This window comes from Salarias fasciatus, chromosome 5 (assembly GCF_902148845.1).
Source record: "Salarias fasciatus chromosome 5, fSalaFa1.1, whole genome shotgun sequence".
NCBI classification, from domain to species: domain Eukaryota; kingdom Metazoa; phylum Chordata; class Actinopteri; order Blenniiformes; family Blenniidae; genus Salarias; species Salarias fasciatus.
Window position 1 is genome coordinate 23,672,242 of NC_043749.1, and position 20,701 is coordinate 23,692,942.

General features: G+C 43.9%; 3 protein-coding genes across 5 annotated transcripts; 1 reads left to right on the forward strand and 2 right to left on the reverse strand.

The window, feature by feature from the left end:
- Positions 1 to 938: 938 nt before the first annotated feature.
- On the forward strand, positions 939 to 4,173 carry cplane2 (ciliogenesis and planar polarity effector 2). Of its 2 annotated transcripts, XM_030090980.1 has the most exons (5): positions 939 to 1,255; positions 2,785 to 2,937; positions 3,103 to 3,227; positions 3,314 to 3,450; positions 3,605 to 4,173. In XM_030090980.1, exons 1-5 carry the CDS (start codon positions 1,144 to 1,146, stop codon positions 3,822 to 3,824), a joined length of 747 nt encoding a protein of 248 aa, XP_029946840.1. In that variant the 5' UTR covers positions 939 to 1,143; the 3' UTR covers positions 3,825 to 4,173. The 2 variants fall into 2 exon arrangements, with proteins under 2 accessions (XP_029946840.1, XP_029946841.1); XM_030090981.1 differs by lacking the exon at positions 2,785 to 2,937.
- A 186-nt stretch (positions 4,174 to 4,359) lies between these two features.
- Positions 4,360 to 6,098, reverse strand: LOC115388046 (rho guanine nucleotide exchange factor 19). Its single transcript, XM_030090979.1, has 8 exons — positions 5,996 to 6,098; positions 5,774 to 5,926; positions 5,562 to 5,691; positions 5,414 to 5,488; positions 5,129 to 5,221; positions 4,884 to 5,032; positions 4,627 to 4,791; positions 4,360 to 4,528 (listed from the first exon to the last, which is right to left on the reverse strand). The coding sequence occupies exons 1-8, from the start codon at positions 6,010 to 6,012 to the stop codon at positions 4,483 to 4,485; spliced, it is 828 nt and encodes a 275-aa protein (XP_029946839.1). The 5' UTR covers positions 6,013 to 6,098; the 3' UTR covers positions 4,360 to 4,482.
- A 3,049-nt stretch (positions 6,099 to 9,147) lies between these two features.
- Positions 9,148 to 20,055, reverse strand: ddi2 (DNA-damage inducible protein 2). Of its 2 annotated transcripts, XM_030090923.1 has the most exons (10): positions 19,689 to 19,826; positions 17,124 to 17,253; positions 16,722 to 17,021; positions 16,505 to 16,631; positions 16,226 to 16,353; positions 15,138 to 15,266; positions 13,598 to 13,701; positions 13,289 to 13,481; positions 11,941 to 11,989; positions 11,548 to 11,633 (listed from the first exon to the last, which is right to left on the reverse strand). In XM_030090923.1, exons 1-9 carry the CDS (start codon positions 19,824 to 19,826, stop codon positions 11,979 to 11,981), a joined length of 1,260 nt encoding a protein of 419 aa, XP_029946783.1. In that variant the 3' UTR covers positions 11,548 to 11,633; positions 11,941 to 11,978. The 2 variants fall into 2 exon arrangements, with proteins under 2 accessions (XP_029946782.1, XP_029946783.1); XM_030090922.1 differs by lacking the exon at positions 11,941 to 11,989 and having other exon boundaries at positions 9,148 to 11,633; positions 19,689 to 20,055.
- Between the last annotated feature and the right edge of the window lie 646 nt (positions 20,056 to 20,701).

Here is a 20,701-nt window from a genome sequence, read left to right on the forward strand (position 1 = left end):
GCTAGATTGACGACAAAGCCTTTCCTTTTAATTGAAAAAAGGTTGTCCTTGAATGACAGGATTGTGGGCTTCCTGAGGACACGTGTATGTTAGATAAACTGTAGTTTAGGTTGTTAGCAAAGAATTTAATCAGATGCATCGTTGTGATGATTTATTCTCTTCATACTTTTTGCTCTTGCCATGCAGCTGGGTGGAGACGGAACTGTCACAAATACTTTTTTCCACCGATGCAAACTGCCTGCAGATGTGGACCCTTTATCTGTGGCCATGCATGTGGGGGGCGACGGAGTCCTGACTGTCACAGCTCACAGGGTACCTCACTTCTCATTTGGTTTGCATCTAAATGATAAACTATTTACAAGTGTGTGTGTGTGTGTGTGTGTGTGTGTGTGTGTGTGTGTGTGTGTGTGTGTGTGTGTGTGAGTGTGAGAGAGAGAGAGAGAGAGAGAGAGGATGATATGGTTTGTTGTATTTCTCCAGATGTAACTGCAGCTGACTGACGGAGTTTGGCGACATCTAGTGGTCACTGACGGCACTGCTGTAACATTCAAGAACTGTCGGAAAGAGGGCTGGCGCCGCTTCATTGTACTTGAGACACCACAAATATGCAATTTAAAATGTATAATACTTATGCTAATAATAACAATAATAATAATAATAATAATAAAATTCAAACTATTACTGTTATTTGACACTACCACAAAAAGACATGAAAAAAATTAGATGAACTAAATAACAGTGAGACAAATGTCATTTGAAAAGTCTACAGTGTGTTAAAAGATTCAGATATTGTGTTTGATTTTATTTGATTTGCCTACAGTGGGTGAGCGCATGGATTGCTCAATTACGACTTTTATGAAGTCCTTGAATGCAACGCTGCTAAACACAGCGGAAGTGACGGCAGCGGTTGCCATGTGACGTTACTGTTGACGGAAGTCTTTATTGCTCGATTTATGAACGATTCGTTCAAAGGTTGGACCCATAAATATCTTCCAATTAAGTTTTTTTGTTATGGTAACTAATTTTACAGGTTTGAAAATACGTATCCCGTGTTGATACAAAGAGCCATCTGTTGTTGCTCTGTTTTTGGATAAAAGTGGACCGAGTTTGTGTTGCCGGCTTCATAACTGGATCCCCATCACCATGACCGGGGTCCCTCATGCTGGATCCCTGGTGGTCTCTGACTGGCACCGATGTCCGGACAGCAAAGAATATTTCAGCAAAATCCTCCACAAGAAGAGACGCAAGCGCTTTGGTAACTACAGATTCACCAGCCGAACGGATGAAACAGTTCTGTGCCATCAGGGCTCCATTTGAAATAAATAAAGCACGGAAAAGCTCCAGGGGATAATTTTGGTGTGTCCTGAGGTTGAAAGAAAGGGAAATTAACACATATCTTCACAATTTTTCTCACAAGCTGATACTTTGTTCTCGTCATCATATTTGTACCGTGTTTACTTATTGTTTTATGTGTGTCCATCCCTAGGCTCCATAACCAATGTAATAAATCAGGATACAACAAACGTCCTTATTGGGTTTTTTTGTGTCATGGTAAGCTTGACATGATCCCATCTGACCTTAGGTGAAGGCAGAGTACATCCTGGACAGGTCACCAGGTTACAGACATAGATCATCATATTCACTCACGCATATTTCCACCTATAGACACAGGTTCACTGAACATGCACATTTTTTGGACGATGGGAGGAAACCCCCCCACACACACACGAACATGAAAGTCTGGGAGTCAAACTCACAACATTCCTGCTATGGGGCAAGACTGCTGATCACTATACACTAGGGCAAGTTACTTTTAATAAGTAACTTGCTAGTTACTTTTTCAAAAAAGTAACTGGGCTATAATATTTTAACAGTAATGAATTACTTGGCAAAGTAAACATTGCATTACCTAAAAAAATGTGTTTGTCAAAGAATTTGGATCCCCTCCTAATTAAACTTTAAGATACATGTTTAAATTTATTTTAAAACTGAATATATGATTAATGAAATAAATTGGCAATTAACAGAATAAACTACAAATAGGAAATACTACATTAATCTAAATTATTCAAGTGTTGCTATGTAATAATATGAGACACCAATCACATTTGATTTGTAGCTGTAGATTGCATTTCTATATTTGTAAAATAATAAAACATAACAGATGTCTGTACTAAAAGCTCCCTTTGAATGATCGGAGCTGTATGTCTCTCAGGTCAGGCCTCCCTGATGGAGGAGTTGCAACAATGTATCGTTTTAAGTGACGTCATCTAATTTGACAGAAATATGCAAATAATTAGCTATGCAAATTAGATGACGTCATTTAGAACGTTCCTCACTGCGGAGATGGCAACAATGTATCGGTTTTAAAGCAACATTTTTTAAAAATCAAAACACACTGTATCATATTTAATTATTAAGTATTTAATATAGATATTATCATTATTACTTTTGCAAGAGCCCATCATCAGTGGGGTGAAACCAGCCTGTCTTATGATGGTTGGAGCCAAACCCAGCTTCATATGGCTGAGGGCAGAGTCCACCCTGGATATTCACCATTCTGTTGCAGGGACGACACATATAGACAACAGCTACTTACACTCGCACCTGGGGGCAATTTAGAGCCACCAATTAACCTGACATGCATGTTCTAATTCAGCTTCTAGGTTAAGACCAGCTCTGTGCTGAAATGCTCGTCTCCTCTGCTGTTGGAAACTATATCACATTAAGGTTCAAACCTGTGCACAGATCATTTTAATGGCTCTTTTAAAACATGTTTTCCAGGCCTGCTGGAGTCACCGGTGATGCCGCCTCATGTACCTGTGGATACAGTCCATTATAAGATCTTCCTCTCTGGCAAAAGTGGTGTTGGGAAAACGGCTCTGGCTGCACGTCTCGCTGGCTTGAATATTCCCACAGTACATCATGAAACTACAGGTAGCTTCCTCATTTTATACTGAGGTCAAAACTTCAAAACTATTGATTTTCTACCAACTGCAGCAAGTTCAACATGTAAATTTGCTCATTTTCTGTAGAGAATAAGAGTACGTAACTGACATTTTATATTTACTCGTCAGTCTTCTTTTGCTCTTTCTCTTGAAGGCATTGAGACTACAGTGGTGTACTGGCCAGTGAAGCTCAGAGAAAGTGGCCGGGTGCTCTTCTTCCGCCTGCAGCTGTGGGACTGTGGAGAGAACGCGTTACGCAGATTTGACCATTTGCTTCCAGTACGGATGAAATATTTCACACAATTCATTGCAGAGACTTCGGAATTAATGTGAAATGAATTAAAAAAATCTTTCGATCTTTCCAGTCCTGTAAGGACCAGGTGGACGCCGTCCTGTTCCTGTTCTCCTTCACTGACAGGACGTCATTTGACGATCTGTCAAATCAGATCACCAAATGGACCGAATCGTCTGCTGGCTGTGTGAAGGTGGTGGTTGGCACCAAATATCCTTTTGCAGTACTTTAACAGTCAATCATATATTTACATTAAAATCCTGCATGTGATAAAAGCCCATTCATTTTATTAATGGCCTGTAAGTAAAAAGTATACTGCCTTTTGCTGATTTTCAGGAAAAAAAAACCTTAACATTCCCTTCAGATTTGACCTTTTCATGCACTGTGATGTGTCCGGCAGAGAGGTCAGGGACTTCCAGGAGAAATGGAGCTTACCGGTGCTGCGAACGGGTGGAGAGGTCACCGACGTTTTAGGCGACGTAGCGCCGATCCTCAACTGCCTCTCAGAGAACCTGTGGCATCAAGACTGCGTTACGGCTGGATCTCTGAGCCGCCCATCTCAGCCGGAGACGACGGCGCTGTAACTCCTGGAGAGAGCTGAGCTCCGGGCGGCTCTCTCTACTGCCAGTGGCTGCATTAATGCTTTGAATGATTCAGATTTTTTTTCATTTCTAAGTTAGCATGACTGATGTCAGTTTTGTGGCACCACTGCTTTCCTTGCAACGGAGGATTTAAAAGCTGCCATATCATTTCCAGTGAAATCTGTGGCTATAAGTCAAATGTTCGGTCTTGTGTATTTACAAAAGTAGTAGAATCTGTGCTTGTGAAGAAATACATGTTTTTGTTACATTCACAATATCTTTTGCTGGTTGTGCTGAATATTGTCCATATTTCATGATAAAAAAAAATTCTGTTAAGTTTTTGGGATTAGAATCAAAACATACTGACCTGATTAGAAAGAAAGGCCTTTATTTTGATTAAAAAAATATATATTTATAGCACATTAAAGAAGAAACAAATAAAAATCATTTCCACACTTTATCCACTTAGTGACTTAGTTAATTTTTACAGTTTTAGTGTGAGTTTGGAAACACTGAGTGCAATAGTGTGAGTGCTTTCAAGAAGAACCGTGTAAAGTGCACAATGAGTAAAGTAATTAAAAATAGAAGTATTCAAACTGTACAAGCTTAAAAGAGCTACGCTGGATCTTTAAAATCAGCCAAATCAAGAATTGTGCACATTTTAGACTTCAGCAGACAGCATCTTCATCCACGTCTCTTTATCTGCCCTGCAAAAAAACAAAGCACCGCAGCATCCACAGGATCTATTATGTGAATGTCTTTGTTTTTTTGGATGTGTAAAATCTTTCATGACGTCCGCTCTTACTTTGTCTGCGCCACGAGTATCAGAGCGGTCGGCTGTCCGCTGTGACTTTCGGCGAGGTGCAACAGGAACGAGTTTGGGGGAAGACCCAGGATTTCAGTGTTGAGAGTCTTAACGGTCACGTGTGTGATGAATTCAGCGTGATCCTCCACCACAAACCGCTGGTCCCTGAATGCGAGGCAGCGTTTCACAAACGGACAGAAAACAGACTGAATTGTGTGTTTGAGGATGGAGAAGTACTGCAGTGCTGAGTTCAATACTTTTTTGAGGAGACAATCAGAAGGTCATTGAAGAGATGGAGGTGGACGCTGATGAGAGACGGCCTGCAGCTGTAAGAGCTCTCCACCACCAGCTGCTCCAGGGGCCCTTCGTGCACCAGAAAACGGCTGCTTTTGATGACAGGAACGGCCTGGGAGAAGGAAAAGGCTCTCCATTTGAATTTACTGCTTTCTTCGGGGCTGAATAAGAAAATCAAGGACTTTATTTGATTAATAAGAGTTTCCACCTTCACTCTGCTGAAATCCAACAGCATCTCCAGACAGACAAGCTCCTCAATTTGCTTCATTTTTCGGACCCCTTTGTCACACTCCGACACAATCTGCTCTTAATAAAAGATGAAGGATGAGTTTCTCTTAGCTGGCACATCTACGAGTTAAAATTTCACACAAAACTTTCAGTGAAACTTTTTCAAGTGACATTCATTAACTTCTGGAATAATTCAGGCGAAGCGGCTTAGTTCACTGACATCTCATGAATGCGTTGCTGGAGCACTTGAAAGTAAATCATTTACCTCATGAATAGCTGCGATTGCTTTCTCAAGGTTTGAAAATGAGTCAGAGTTTGGCTCAGTGAGCTTCAGGATGGTCTGAAATGAAAGCAGAGAGGATCAACGACTCCACAAATGTAGCATTTTCATGATAAACGAAAAATATGTTGACCTCCATCAGTAGTTTAAGGCGCGTTATTCTCTGGAAGGGAAGGACAAGGAAGGACTTGAGGGTCTGTCTCTGACACACCGGGTCACTCTCAAGCTTCTTGAGTGCGTACATAAAGTGTCTGTTCTGCTGCCTTGAGAAAAGGAAACAAATGATTGAAAGAGCATTGTGAAGAGTAAAATCAGAGTAAAATCCGTCGTATTAAAAACACTCACAGCTGTTGTTTGATAAGAGTCTCTTGATACATCATGTTGGTCACGTAAGGCACGTAGAGGCCATGAAATCGTCTGCAGTGCTGGAGCACAATGTCTCCAACCTCAGATATTAACACACACTCTCCCAGTCTGTTCTCCAGATCGGTGAGAAACCTGCAGAAACAATCAAATCCACCTGAGCTAAAACTCCACAAAGACGTGCTCGGTACTACAGCTACTCACTTCTCGCTGGCTGCCATCACATGACGGATGTTGGAGAACAGAATGTGATGTTCCGTCTTAGACAGGGTCTGTTTCAGCGTCTCTGATGCAAAGAAGTGACTGACGGCCACCGTGAGACTCCGCAGGTAAGACGCCTCAGAGCCGATCAGCTCAAACATGGACTTCAGGGGAAGACAGAGCACAGGAAATGTTCACCGTTTCAAAGTTCTCAAATAAAATCTTATGTGTGAAATGATCAAACGACTGTCCAAGGAGCAAGCTTTACATGCTTTACACTGCAGACATGAAAAGCAGTGAAAGCACCACCTGTCCAGATACATGTGTGGTTTTTCTTGGGAACTTGTAGCGGGGACTTTGGATTTACTTGAAGGCTCTCAGGGTCTTTTGCCTCAACATAATCCTGGAATGACTGGAGATCAGAGCTTTGTGGGGATTGAACCATCTGCTCCTTGTTCGGGCTGTACCGAGTTGGTGGATCCGCTCTGAAATCTTTCCTTTGCCTCCAGTAGTGTGGTGTGCTGCGTAAAAGCTGTTCTGCCCAGAGATTCAACGGCAGTAATGAAGCTTTCTGAAGGATCGATAGACGCACCAACTTCATCTGTTCCCACCAGTAACAGGATAAAGTCACCATTCTGACAGGCATCCATCTTTTTAATGGATTGTGATATGTCACAATACTCAAGACATCCCAAACATGTTTTCATGGGTGAACTTTAACACTTAAATATGACAATATTACTTCTAGGAACTACTTCACATTCATGCAACCAACACCTTCTTTAAACTAACTGTCAGAATAATCACATTTCTCTCCAAGTCCTCATTTGTTCTGCATTAGAGGATTAAACATGTTCTGAACACACCTCCTGGAGACGGATCTCCCGGGGAGTCAGGCTGCTGAGCAGGCCAGAGGCCTTCACCTCCTCGAGGTCTTGCCAGAGAGTGTGAGCGGTGACCCTGAGCGGCGGCGGCGAGGACAGAGCTGCCGGAGCAGAGCTGCTGGAGCTGGTGCTGGACGGGCAGGAGGGATCGAGGCGGGACTGCAGGCTCTGCAGGTACTCAGGCCTGATCAGTCCAGACACTGAGCTCCCCTTCAGCCTCTGCACATCGTCTCGAGCGTCCAGCAAACAGTAGTCCTGATAAAGCGGAACTACAATAAAAAGGAAAGCTTTACTTTGAACTAAATCATACAGTTTTTAATGAATGTCAGAATTGTGAAGAATAACTCACAAATGTGAAAATACTTTGAGTGGAATGAAACGTCTGGCACTTCCTCCTCAGCTGGATCCACTTCACTGGATTTCAGTAAATCAGTGTTGATTTGTGAAATATTTGCTGAAGTGACGACAGACGTCCGGCCTTACCAGTCGGAACACGCAGCTCGGTCGCTCGGCGGGGACGGAGCCGGGCCCACGTCGGGCGCACAGGTCAGTTTGGGCAGTGGACCCTGAAACCTGCTCAGATCCCACGTGCGCATTAAAGCCACCGACCTGAGGGCTGAAGAAACGTCTGAGGGGGGACTGCGAAAGGAAACACGTGTCACCCTCAATACCCACTGTTTTTATTTCAATTCCACCTTTCAGCAGCTGCAGGCCTTACCTGGAATCCCCAAGATTCAGCGAGTCGCTGTTCCCATCAGTCCGCGGTGAACTTTGGCTCTCCACAGGACGAAACACTGAACAAATCTCTGACGCCTTCATGGCAGGAATTTTTGATACCAAATCTTCAACTCGATCATTTCCACAGTAGGATTGTAGATCAGTGGCAAAGCCGGGCGTCAAACACTGGCTGTTCTGTTCTCTGCCGTCAAACTGATCCATAACACTTAAATCTGGAACTTTTTTCTCCCACACAAAGCTGCAGCCAAGACTTCTCTCAAAGTGGGCACAGACTATCAGTGTGACTGTGAAGGCATCAGCTTGAAAACCACTCAGACTAAATGGCAGAAGCTCCAAGCAGTCTGCGCTTCGAGCAGCAATTATAAAAACAAGGAGCAGGTGTGGTTCGTCCTCAGCGAACACACAGCACAGAGGAGAGATTACAGCCTTCATAATGTCCATTAATTATTCATCCGGCAGTTCATCTCTTAGCCTATTAGGACGGCAGGCCACATTTCAATCTGTTTTTCTTCCTCCCTTTCTTTTTACAGCAGTGGGATTCTTCTCTCTGCAGAGCTTGATGGCACAAGATTATTCCCAGAGTGCAATTTGTGCTGAAATGAGAAAGGGGGTGGAGTCAGGTGAAAATAAAAGGAGATGCGGTGGAGTAGTGGTTCACACTTTCAACTCGCATGACATTTACAGGCTGAACTTTGTATTTTCTTCAGGTGTGATTTCTTTCTACGGTCTGTAAACGTGCATTTGAAAAGAAATAGTGGCTTTAAACTGACTGCAGCTGTGGGAATGTGTGTTTGTCCTTTGCTCTTTAATGGCTAGGGCTGGGTATAGCACCTCTGAAGCCTAATTTGGATGTAGAAGATGAACAAAGTCAGACAAAAGCAATAAATGAATAAATAAGTTTTTTTTTTAAAGGACAGATTATAAGCTAATGCTTGATTAGTTGCTTCCATGCTGCAAAGTAAAAGGTAGGATAATATAATTTACAGACTGTATTACATATTCACATTTCAGATTTCACTTCTAAAGTAAAAACGGCATCAATCAATGAATTTAATTTGTCTATGGGAGGAGATGACAACTACGTGTTGTTGGTTAAAATAAAAGCAGTTCAGCATCAAATCAAAACTTACCATTAGTGTTGAGGCTGCAGTGTGAGTCCGCTTCGAAGTAAAATTTCACCGAAGATGTATGAAAACTGACAACTTTGCCTTACATTAATTTTAACATATATTTAATACATATGTACCGTTTTTTTCTTGGTGATCGCTTGAGTGTCCACAACCCCCCCGGAATGTGAAAATAATTCATGTGAATGTGTCTGTTTTGCTTAATTGGTTCAAGAAATGAAGGCCATGTTATGTATCGGCTAAAGAAAGAGCGGTTCACAGACTTCTCCAGGTCATCAGCTCATCTATTGTCTACAACTTGTAATTAAACACTTTCAGCAAAGGAAAAATCAACCATCAGGTTTTAGAAGTTGGAATCTCATGTCGATTTAACCCATCATAAGAAGGACCCACAACTCACAACCTGTACAAATACTAGTTTCTTTTTATTTGCAATTTAAAATTCAATACAAGATAAAAGTAAATAATTCATTCTGCCTTAACATTGTTGATATATGACTCAAATAAAGCCATTAAAATCCTTGAAATCTGATGTACTGACAAAACATCTGAACGTGTCCGTGAGCGGCCACATCCCAACAGATTACGAAATGAAAAACGTTTGAGTACGAACCACACCAGGATGATTTGACACAAAATAAATGAACTTTTTCCTCCGACATGAGCTACAAACAGATTTGTAATCAACACATGACAAAGCTTGAAAACTGAGAAGAAAGGGACGTACAGTACGAGATAGCTCCTGTTCCAGACCAACCAAGTCAATAATCATACTTCAGCTGACAGGCTTCATGTTTCCAGAGTAAGACAGACTGAATTTGGGGGTTTCCACTCTATAGTGGAGATTATATGTAAACTCGATCAAATCCTCTCGACTGCAGCAGTTCCCACACGACAGACTCATCATTATTGGCCTCGGATTTCAAAACACTAGGGACTATAATCAGAAAACTCTGCGTAATACTCAATTTGAATTGCTTCAAATGTCCATATTTGTGCTGATTAATCACAGACCTGCCAGTTCTCTGGATGGTGAGTAGGCGTCACGCTACTCTGCTGTGATTGTTTTATGGGTGATGGACAAATAAACTATTATACAATAGTATTATGACTCATCCAATGGGGACAATATAGTATTTGTTGGTTTAAGAGTCAATCATATAATGGTCATTCAATAACATGTCAATTTTTGACAACAAAACAATAATAAAATCAATCTATGCTGGTTAAAAACCAATGAAACAGGTGGGCACCCAAAACATCTGCATGCAAACACAACCTCACGTATCTGTTCTAGCCATAAAAGTATCGCCAGTTGTCCCGTGTGTTTTTGGATATACTGTACGACAAAACCAAGAGACAGCGTTGGCCTGTGGCTTCTCACAGGCTCCCTGCTGAAAAGGGGCTGAAACCTCTGGATCAGTAACAAGGTATAAATAAGACAGATGCTGAGTCGGGGAGGCTGGGAGGACTCCGCTGATTGGTTGAGAGTCTAAGTCGGCACAGTGATGCTGCGGGCTAGCAGAGCCAGCAGAGCCAGCTCCACGACCCCGTGGGCCCGTTCCAGCGCCTCCACGGCCTCCCGGGCGGAGAAGCCCGCCGCCTGGATCCTCTGGATGTGCTCGGCTGGAAACTGTTCGATAAAGGGACGCGGAGGAGGAGGAGGAGGAGGAGGGAGGGGGGCGGCCGGAGGTGAGGGCTGGGGGGCCTGAGAAAGAGAGGAGGACAAGGTGCTTGAGACGTCTTCCCGCGAGCCCGCCGCCGCTGACGGGGGGGCGAGGAACGTGCGCTCAGTCTGGAGAGAGTCCCCGGTGTTGCCGCCGGACGCCTGTCCGTCTGCGACCCCCCTGCTGTGCTGGCCCTCGGGAGGCTCTCTGGACTCCGGATCCACAGCAGGACCGGTCGCCGCCTCCGGCTCGGACCGAGACGTGCCGACGTCTCCCGCCTCGCTGTGCCCGCAGCCGTCTGGCCGGGTGTCCATGGAGCTATCCGGACACCGTGGGGGTCCGATGCTCTCCCCGCCCAGCAGCTCGTCCTGGCCGGAGACGTCGGGGACGGGGCACTGGGATGGTTCCTCGTCGCACGCAGCAGCAGCATGGTTTGCTTTGGCATCGTTGTCTTCCGCAGCAGCCGTGATGGCAGTGGAGGGGGCGGGCTGGGCGCCGTCGGGAGCGGGGGGGCACGGCTCGGGGGAAGCCCGGTCGGCGTCCTGACTGCAGGGCTGCGAGGGCGAGCAGGAGCTGCTGCGGTTCTGGGACTGAGCGCGGCTGTTGGACACCAGCAGCTCGTGCAGCTCCATCAGAGCGGCGGCCAGCGAGGGGATGCTGTCGGAGCTGGAGCAGCGGTCTCCGTCGGGCTGCTCCCTCTCCGAGGACCCGGCGCCGGGAGACCCCATCTCCACCGAGCCCGGCTCACCCGGAGCGCTCGCACAGACCGCCGTGGAGTCGGCTTCCTCCTGCTCCATGGGCTGAATGAGCGACGCTTCCTCTGAGCTGTTCGGCACCTCGCCCGGCCCGGCAGCCTCCTCTGCGGCTCCAGGCTGCACCTCACCCGAAGGATCCTGGGACATCGCAGCCACGTCTGCAGGAGGAGGACACGTATGGAGGACATCTGTTGAGGAGCTGGCTACCGGGGGAGCTTTGGAGCTGCCATGGAGGGGCAGAGGACGGGGTGCGGGAGCTTCATCCTTTGCCAGGGACAGAGGAGCGGGGAGTTCTTGTACGCCAGGACGGGCCTGACGCTCCATGGCGGCCGGGGCGGACTGAGAGCGATCCAGGGTGGGGTTCTGGGGTTGACCGGATGGCGGGCAGGCGGGAGAGGACGTTTGGTCTAAGGATCTGGGTAATGTGAATGGTTGGGGCTGCGGTGAGGTAGTTTGTCCATCTGCAGTGTCTATTGTGAGAGAAAATACGACTGAGAATTAGCCAGCTGGTAAGTGTCTGAACGTCTGGAGGGAGCGTCACGTCGAGTAATGTACATTTAACTGCTTCCGTAACACCACAAAGCACAAACTCCCTCATCTAGAAAATCACCTGCACGTAGAATTTATCATTTCTTTTAACAATTATGTTGTCAAAGAAAATGTATGAAAAAAATAAATAAATAAAATAACAGCCATAATAACTGACCCGGCAGCAAAATAAAAGAAATAAACAGCAATGGACTTAGCACTGGCAATGGACTGGTGAAGTTGCAGTACCTGGTTGGTAGGGCCCTCTCCAGCTGTCTCCAAATGCATCAGTGCTGTCCTGCTCAGGGGTTAGGGCACACACCACACACATCATGCAGAGGGACGGAGAAAGTTAGCAGTCGCACACAGGGCATGCACCAACGCATCCGCCTTTTCACACGCGCCGATGTGAAAAGGGACATCCAAAAACAATTTGAGCCTTAAATCCCGACAGTCACAGTGTGATCGGACTAAAGCCGAGGGATAACATGAAGACGTCGGACGTCTGCTCTTGTTACCAGACAAGAATCTACGGGCTGAATCTTCCTGAACAAATAAAATCGTGAGCCTTGGTTATGTGATGAGTATGTTTAGACAGTGCTGAATCCTCCACGCCTCGAAGTGGCGGCACAAAACGAAACAAGTGTCTAGTTTCAGATGACCCGAATGTAGTTTTACACCACAGCAAGAGTGAGAAATGTGTTTATGAACTGTTCATGTTCTGGTGTTCAGCTGCTCATGCTGTTATGAAGGAAAAGCTTCCAATTCTGAGAAGTTTACATCCTGACTGCAGCTGCGGGACTGAAATGACAGGCCAGCTTGTTAAAACGATACAGCACACTGTGTCATTAGAAAACTACGTCACAAACATCTTTACTTCACCAGCATGTTGGAGATGTTTGGATGAAACTGGAAATACTATGTTAACACGACCTGTGCTTTGCTTATGGATGCAAAATGAAAGCTGGACAGGAGCTGGATATTTCATCATTTTCCTGAACAATATCAAGCGATAAAAGTTGTAATCTTACTCTGCCACAGGACATTCAGCTCCTCGTGGCTTGTGTAAGATATTCTGGTTCATATAAGTAGCCACCCACGCTTCTGTTAGCACGACGTGTTCTGTTCTGCTGAGCATGTAGGAGGTTTAGAGAGCCGCTCACACACTTCTCGGGGATCCATCTGCACTGTTGTCCACATCAGAATGTGACAGAATGAATAAAATCACTGGGAAGGAAAAAAGGCTCGAGCTGCTGAAGTGTTGATGCCTCATGACTGTTTCCCTTCAAGGCTGAAATGTTTTCTGAGATCTCTTATCGTGCTCATGATTTCCTTTGCCTCACAGATGTTTTTTTCTTCTCTATTTGTTGGCCTCTCCTCCGCCTTAAACACTTCTAATTAGCCAAGGTGATGACATGAAGTGATCATGAGACTGAAAATTCACATGACTGCATATAATGGGGGTTGAGAGTAAGAAGCTTTAAGTGGCACATGCAAATGTAGTTTCAAATGAGCTGGAAAAAAGGCTCAATGGAAAGAAAAAAAAAAAAAAAAAAAAACCCAGACTGGAGTGTAGAGACTGGGTGCAGCTTCTCACCGCTTTCTTGTATGGACCTCTGAAGAGCCTCTGCCAGTTCTCTGTCGGCGATCTCGTCTGGACGGGCGTCTTCGCGGCCTTCTGCTCCGTACGCCAGCCTGGCGCACTCCGGCAGCTCCGCCTCAGACAGGAAGCGGGTCTCTGTACCCGTGGTGCCTATTAGCAGCACGCTCTTCTTCAGGTCGATTGAACACTGCAAGAAATTCGGTACAAATGACGCCGTCAGTTCATCCGAAGCGTCTCTGTGCATCGAGTCTTCAGGAAGTCTGTTTTTAAGAAGTCACGGAAGTGCTGTGAATTCTCTCACACCTGATGTCGCTTCAGCATATCCAGACCAAGCAGCATGTCCATTGGCTGGTCCTCCAAGATGGAGAAAGAACAAGGCAGGAAGTCTCCCTCTATCTGAACCTGAGCTGGAGAAGCAGAAGGCACAATGTGGAACTTCAATGTGGACGCATGGATGCCCAAGTCAGGACAGGGACAGAGCTGCTTCTACTAGAAACTAGGGCTGGACAAAATTTCGATAGCAATATATACCGCGGTATATTTTTATTCAATAATGGTGATATGAATTTTAAACAAATTTTCGATATACTGCATTACAGTATGTGTGTCACAATCTTTAATTGCTGTTCACGGTGCCGATTCAAGCCGAGCAGAAAGCGCCGCGAGAGAGCGATCAGTGCTCTGCAGCCACACCACAGCTGGCCGTCCTCAGCTCATCTACAAGCTAAGCTCCACCGCGGTAAGTTTGAGCTCCAAAATTAGAACTTGTGATGTAAACGTGACTGAACAAGCTTCCACGAGCTAATTTGTGGTCCGCGAAATAATAAATCGTGCGCGCGAAATACTAATTCGTGGCCACGAATTAGGTATACCATTCACTGAACAGTCCAGTGAAGTCAGCAGCATGTTGACAGATGCGGACTTTCGGTCTCAATAACTCTTTAACAAAACGTCAGTAACATACAAAGGGCGCCTCCATCCCATCGTTGTGAGGTGGACGACATGCTACAAGCTCATTTTTATTAAAAGTATCTGTCTATCAAGCAGCAGAAACAATATTGATTTATATGAGCAGCCATAGTGCTGCAGGGTTAAGGGACCGTCTACAATTTACAAGATGCTGCAACAGTGAAGACAAACAACACAAAAAAAAAATTAAATAAATAAAATAAAAAATAGTAGAGGGATTCACTGCAGTGTCACTGTAATCACCACAACCTTAATTCTGTACTTAACCTTAGTAATTCACACTTTTACAGTATACACTTTTATTTTTCTTCCTGGTTGAAGCACCTTTAAGTCTATAAGAAAAACTGTGTTGTAGTTTAAAAGTTAAAGCTATTAATATTGAAAAGGTGAGTGAATGGCAGTTATTTCAATTCCCTGTCCCAGTAATATTTATGTTTGCTGTTGCTCATTCTTTTTTCTGTTTATTGCAGTAATTCTGGGCACTTTTATTTTTCTTTCTGGTTGAAGCACCTTTGTTTGAATCTATAACAATAACATAACTGTATTTAAGTGTAAAGTTAAAGCTATTTATATTGAAAAAGGTGAAACTTACGTTTATTTGACAGTGATTTCATATTTCTTAAATAAAAGGTAAACATTTAATTTATTGTAGTTTTTATTTCTAAAATTTTATACTGGAGGAGCTTCCTGGATAGATAATTTGTAGTTTTACAGGTAGTACATTATATGCATGATTCTTAACAGTTTTTCTGAGGCTTCTGTATTATTTATATCGATATCGGAATTATATCGTATCGACCGAAATTATGAACTATATCGAGATAAAATTTTTGGCCATATCGTCCAGCCCTACTAGAAACATTCCGACACCAACCCAAATGGACTCTGCCGATGATCTTCTGGGTTCCCACTCCTTTGGCGATCCCGGCCCAGCGTCGGTCCACCAGTCGCATGATGTTACAGCGTTCTGCGCACGCTTGGCTCATGATGGTCATCTGCGCCCCTGGAAGCAAACACACCCAGACGTTTCACCTCGGCGGTGCCATGCTGCCGTGTACATCCATCAAACACGCATGATATATCACAAACCCTTCACGTTCAGATCTTAGCCGTCTAAGAACATTCTTTTAAAAGATAATGAGGAAAAAAAACCTCACATGTAAGAGGCTGAGATGTATTTTTTTGGCTGGGGCAACAGGTTCACTCAGTCTGGGAGGAGATCTCCGATCCTAACAGGATTTTAGATGTTAACAGAGCAGCCTTGACTAAGACCCAAAGTTTCTTGTCTGACTCACACTGATCTAATCACTGAGCTGCATGTTTACCTTGTGACTCACTGTTGCTCCGTAGATGTGATCAGGACAAGATAAGAGAATAGAAATGAGTTTAACTAGTTTATACGTTGCTCATACGTCACTGCTGTGGGATATGAAAGTTTGAATGAGGCAAGTTTAGTTCTCATCCGTCTTTGTGCACTGCACTCCACCTTACAATCATTTAACAGGCAGCAGGCAGGAATTGATGTACAGTTTCTGAGTGAAGTGCATAAAAATGTATCCCGAAAAAATACTTAATCGCTGTAAATAAGACATTTGGAAAATGACCACAAATATGAAAACATGACTTACATGCTGGAGCCACAGTTCGTAATAATGAGTAGATATGAGCAAAATAAGAAACCTCAAAAACATATTTTAGTGTTTAAATGGACAAATAGTGCTACTGAAGAAATGAAGTGAATCATCACATCATATCTGACGTGCAGACCTCCCACTAAAAGTGACAGAAGAAATTAACTATGAGCTGCATAATCCTTGATGCTGAAACGAAGCTAATATAGGCTGAACTGCAACAGAGAAAAACTGAATTGTTGTACCGAGTATCCAAACATTTTGGTATCATTCTGGTCCTTGCCCCAAAAGCCTGTAGCTACTACATGTATCAGGATTTAATGTTCATTACCTGAGTCAACAAAAGCTTTCACAGGATGGCCATTGACTTTGCAGTTAATGTACAGCATAACCACCTGTCCAAAGCTTTCTGGGGCCTCCTCCATCGCAATGGTCATGTTTTCTTCCACATTGTGCTGCCTGAGTTGGTTAAAAGAAAACAAAATCGAAGACAAGGATCACTGCATGGAGATCAAAGGTAGCAACCGAGGCGCTCCCCATTTAGAAATTCTGGTTTAACAACCAAAGTTCAGTCAAACGTAGAAATTTCCCGCTGCAATGAATGACTCACCTGATGTCCTCTTCAATCTTAGCCTGAGCTTCCAGATCAAAGGGATCAGCAGTCAGGAGTCGGATCCTCTCTTGCTCCCTTTTGGCACGATCCTGCTGTTGTTCCAGCAGCACTTTGGTGAAACGCTCTGGAATCACACGGTCAGGTCACGACTGATCAGTATCTCAAAAAAAAGACGATAAAGACACATCAGATCGCCGACTCTGTTGATGACCACCTAAGTCTCCACTCAGCAGGGCCTCGGCGAGCGGGGGGTTCCTCTCTTTGAGGAGTGACAGCTCGTGCGGATTGGATAGCAGCATCTGCTGAAGTAAGGCGGGGTCATCCAGCCCCTGAGGAGAAGTGCCACGGAAGGCCATTGGTGTGGAAGGCTGTGCAGCGCGCTGTGGCGGTGGCTGCTGCGCCGGCTGCGCCTGCGGAGGAGCCGGCTGCACCTGCGGTCTTATCGCACCGCGCTGATTGCTTGCAGAAGACGTGCCCGGGACTGTGATTGAACGAAAGTCAATATGGGGGAGTCCTGGAAAGCAGAGGACCGAAAGGTTACGATGTTGCAAAAGAAAACAACCTTATTTGGCACTGAACACAAGCTCATCCTTATGATAAATGATACTGTTGGAACCTGGGAAGGCAGGCTGGGTTGGAGGTGGTCTTCTGTCAGCTTGCCGGAGAACCACCACGTCTCCATCCTTAACACCATAGGTCCCCAAGGCACGAGTCGGGTCTTTGAGGGGCTGTTCTACATAAGTTATCTGGACACAGAAAGTCACAACGAACAAATAAATACATGGTGTATTTCCATGTCGCCCTTTATGCAGTATTTGATGTTAAAATGACCGCAACACCATATCAACTGTCAGCAGCCAAGTTTCAGTAAATCAAATTACAAAAATGTAACAACAGTTTTACTGACTCTATCCTGTGAGAAAAACAGCAGTGAAGTTGAAACATGAGAGGCATGATTAAATTTCTGGTATTAACTCAGCTTATGTCATGCTGGAAAAACGCTGCTGGAGTTTTTACTTACAGTTTCCAGAATCTATCTTTACTGACCTGCATCCATCAAACATTATAGTAAGCTACATCTGTAGACCCTGCAAGTCTGTACGTGATATCAAAAATACATTACAAGACAAGAAATCCACACATTAGTCACACTCTGACAGGTTTTTTTAAATTACAGGATGTGTACAAAGAAAGGAAAGTAAGAACGACACAACGGTTTCAACACCATCGAATGTCTTTTTTTTGTTCAGTCAGGGGTCAAAGAATATTGCTACCACACAAAGTAATAAACGAGGCGAACCACTTTCCACTGCAACACGGCCATTTATTAGTGATGTACATGACTTATCGGAAGCACAGTTCAGTGTTTGATTATGTCTAATCATTTCCGTCTGTCTTGCCATTATTGCCTCACTGTTCCTGTGAGAAATGGAATATTTCCCCCTCACTGTCGCTCATGCGAAAATTAATGACTTGTTGATATGTTCTGAATTTTCCAACATGGTCAGTAGTAAAAAAAAAAAAAAAAAAGCTCACAGACAGCTCCACAAAGCACGGGCAAGCATCAAAGCAGACAGAGCCGAGGCACTTATCAATTATCTCCAGTTTATTGTGGGCAAAATGAAAGTTGAAAGCATTTCAGCCAAAGAGCATGGTCATGATGACTTCCAGCGCTTGGCTGCTGTCCCACCCACAAGATACACAGGATACCTCTGAGGGTGCCAGCCCAGAGCTCTGCTCATGGTTGTAATGATTTATACTGCTTTATTCCAACAGTAACTACTGTTGTCATTAGGAAGCACACTTGAGGAATATATAAACCCACCTGAAAGGATCCAATGACACCTTAACTGAAGGTTTAAAAGTTACATGAGCATACTTAATGTGGTTGTCTATCATCTCAAATACATTTTAACCCTACTTATTTTCAGCAAAGCCATTATAGTACAATATATGATTTCTTGGGGAGTACACAAACAATAAACTGGACTGGGTGAGGAACACTGAAGTCCTTTACAGAAAGGGCCAAACCTGTTTCCATTTTTTGAGGCTCTTGAGGCTGTTCAACATCTGATGCACCAAACTGAAGGTGTTCTATGCGCGATTGTCATTTCTGTTGCATGCTGAGAGGCCGACAACAACAGGGTCAGCAAACTCATCAGAAAGGCCAGCGCTGTGGTGGTGGTGGACATGGAGTCTGTGCCAGAGAGGGGGAGCCAGAGCAAACTCAGGTCTCTCCTGAGCAATGACCCTCAACCCCCGCCCGCCCCCATGATGTCCTGGTCAACAGCAAGAGCAGCTTCACAGACTCATACCAGCCAAACGTAGAACAGAGTCAAAGGAGATCCTTCCTTCCTGTGACTAACAGACTCTAGAACTCATCTTTGTTGATAGTGTTCGCTGTTTATCGTTAATTCCATCCTTCCTATATTTATATGAATCACAGTAAATTGCATGCATATTGATAATTTATCTTCTTGGATTTTCCTCGACACTAATAAAGTATGTATCTTCAGTACAAGATTGTTTCAAACGTTTTAAAATCAGGTCTTACTTGATATTTAAACAGGATTTTCTCTGTATTCCGAGTGGAGCAGCGCAACAAAAACAGCTTTAAGTATTTCTATTCTCTCGTAGTTACACGAGCTATTTCATTAAAAAAAATAAAAATTGGGAAGTAAACAACTTTTCAAAGAGCCATACATCTATATGACGACAGCCTATATTTCGTTTGGACAAAATATGCCATCTGAGCATTCAATGCAACTCAAAAGCATATTTGTAATGGAGAAAGTAATCCGTACATCCCACCAGAATCTACAGTCTGGATTTTAACAGTTTAGTTAAATTGACTGACATTACGTTTTCAATCCTCAGCTTCTAGACAGATAAAATTCAGTTCTCCTAAAGCCTGAAATGGCTTTAGTTCAAATGGACTGACATGCTCTAGTCTCACTTTCGTTAGCTCGGTTAGTTCGACCCTGGGTACAGTTAATCTCGTCAAAGAACAGAAACGGAGTGTGCAATCGCTCTTAACCGTAGAGTAAGTAAGGACAATGTGTGTGTTGTTGATAAGAGAAGTTTCGAAACATCAGAAGTCTGATTCATGCTAGCAGCCAGCTAGCGCAGTTAGCAGTTCGCTCCGCTAGCTTTACGGCTGCACGTTAGCGGTGGGTATTACCTGAATCTCCCCGGCTGGGATTCCTGATTCCAGCTCACAAAGTGCTACAAAGTCTCTCAGCTCCAGCTCGGGCGACACGTCGAGGGCGAAGGTGGTTTCTGGGCGATCCCTCGGCGCGCAGAAAACGGTGACCAGCATCGCTTTTCCTGGGACAAGATCACCGGAGAGAGCAAAATCCGACCACTATCTGCAGCTTTACTCTCAACTTAAGGAGCTATTAGAACAGAAAGCGAAAGCGACAGCACACCAAAGACGCGTGCCTGCTGTGGAGTTAGCGTGAAGGAGTCTGATGGGATAGTTTCTCTTTTAACAACAACAAAACAAGTATCACATCTCATTCAGCCCTCTGCACGACGTGCCGTATTCCAGGACGTGCTGTCGTGAAGAGTGAAAGAGTGACGTCTGCGCCCTCTGGTGGAGACTCCAAAAACTGCAGACATTCCGAAATAGGTCAAATTAGTCACGACAACAACAAAAACAGCAAAAGCTTTATTCATAATGATCAAAGTCATGAATATTATTTCACTTTAGGGAAAAGAAAAATATTTTGGAATTTATTCTCTTATTTAGAAAGTTATTTTATTTAAATTTTTTTCCATTTAAAATACACACACATGTTTTGCTTTGAAAGGAAAATCTTAGCTGGATATGTGGAAAGTTCTTTGTGAACTCTTTGAAAGGCTGAAGTTAAAAGTTCAAATCCATTCTGGTAGACAGGTTTCATATGTGAAAAGACTTCCCGTACCAAAAACAAGTGTACTCCAGTTCATTTTATGACGTGTACCTTTTTGTACAATTAGACTCATATCAGTATTCTGGTGTTGTATTTGTGAGTATACTATTTTCATACTTCTTGGGACTAAATTGGCCCACTTTAGTTTATCAAAGTATAAAAGCGTGACTATCCCAAATAATAAAAAAATACTTAAATGAAACCACAGACATTCATTCCAATAAAAATAATAAAGACTGACAGAATAGAGCCTTTTGTTTTTGGTGACGGCAGTATGAAC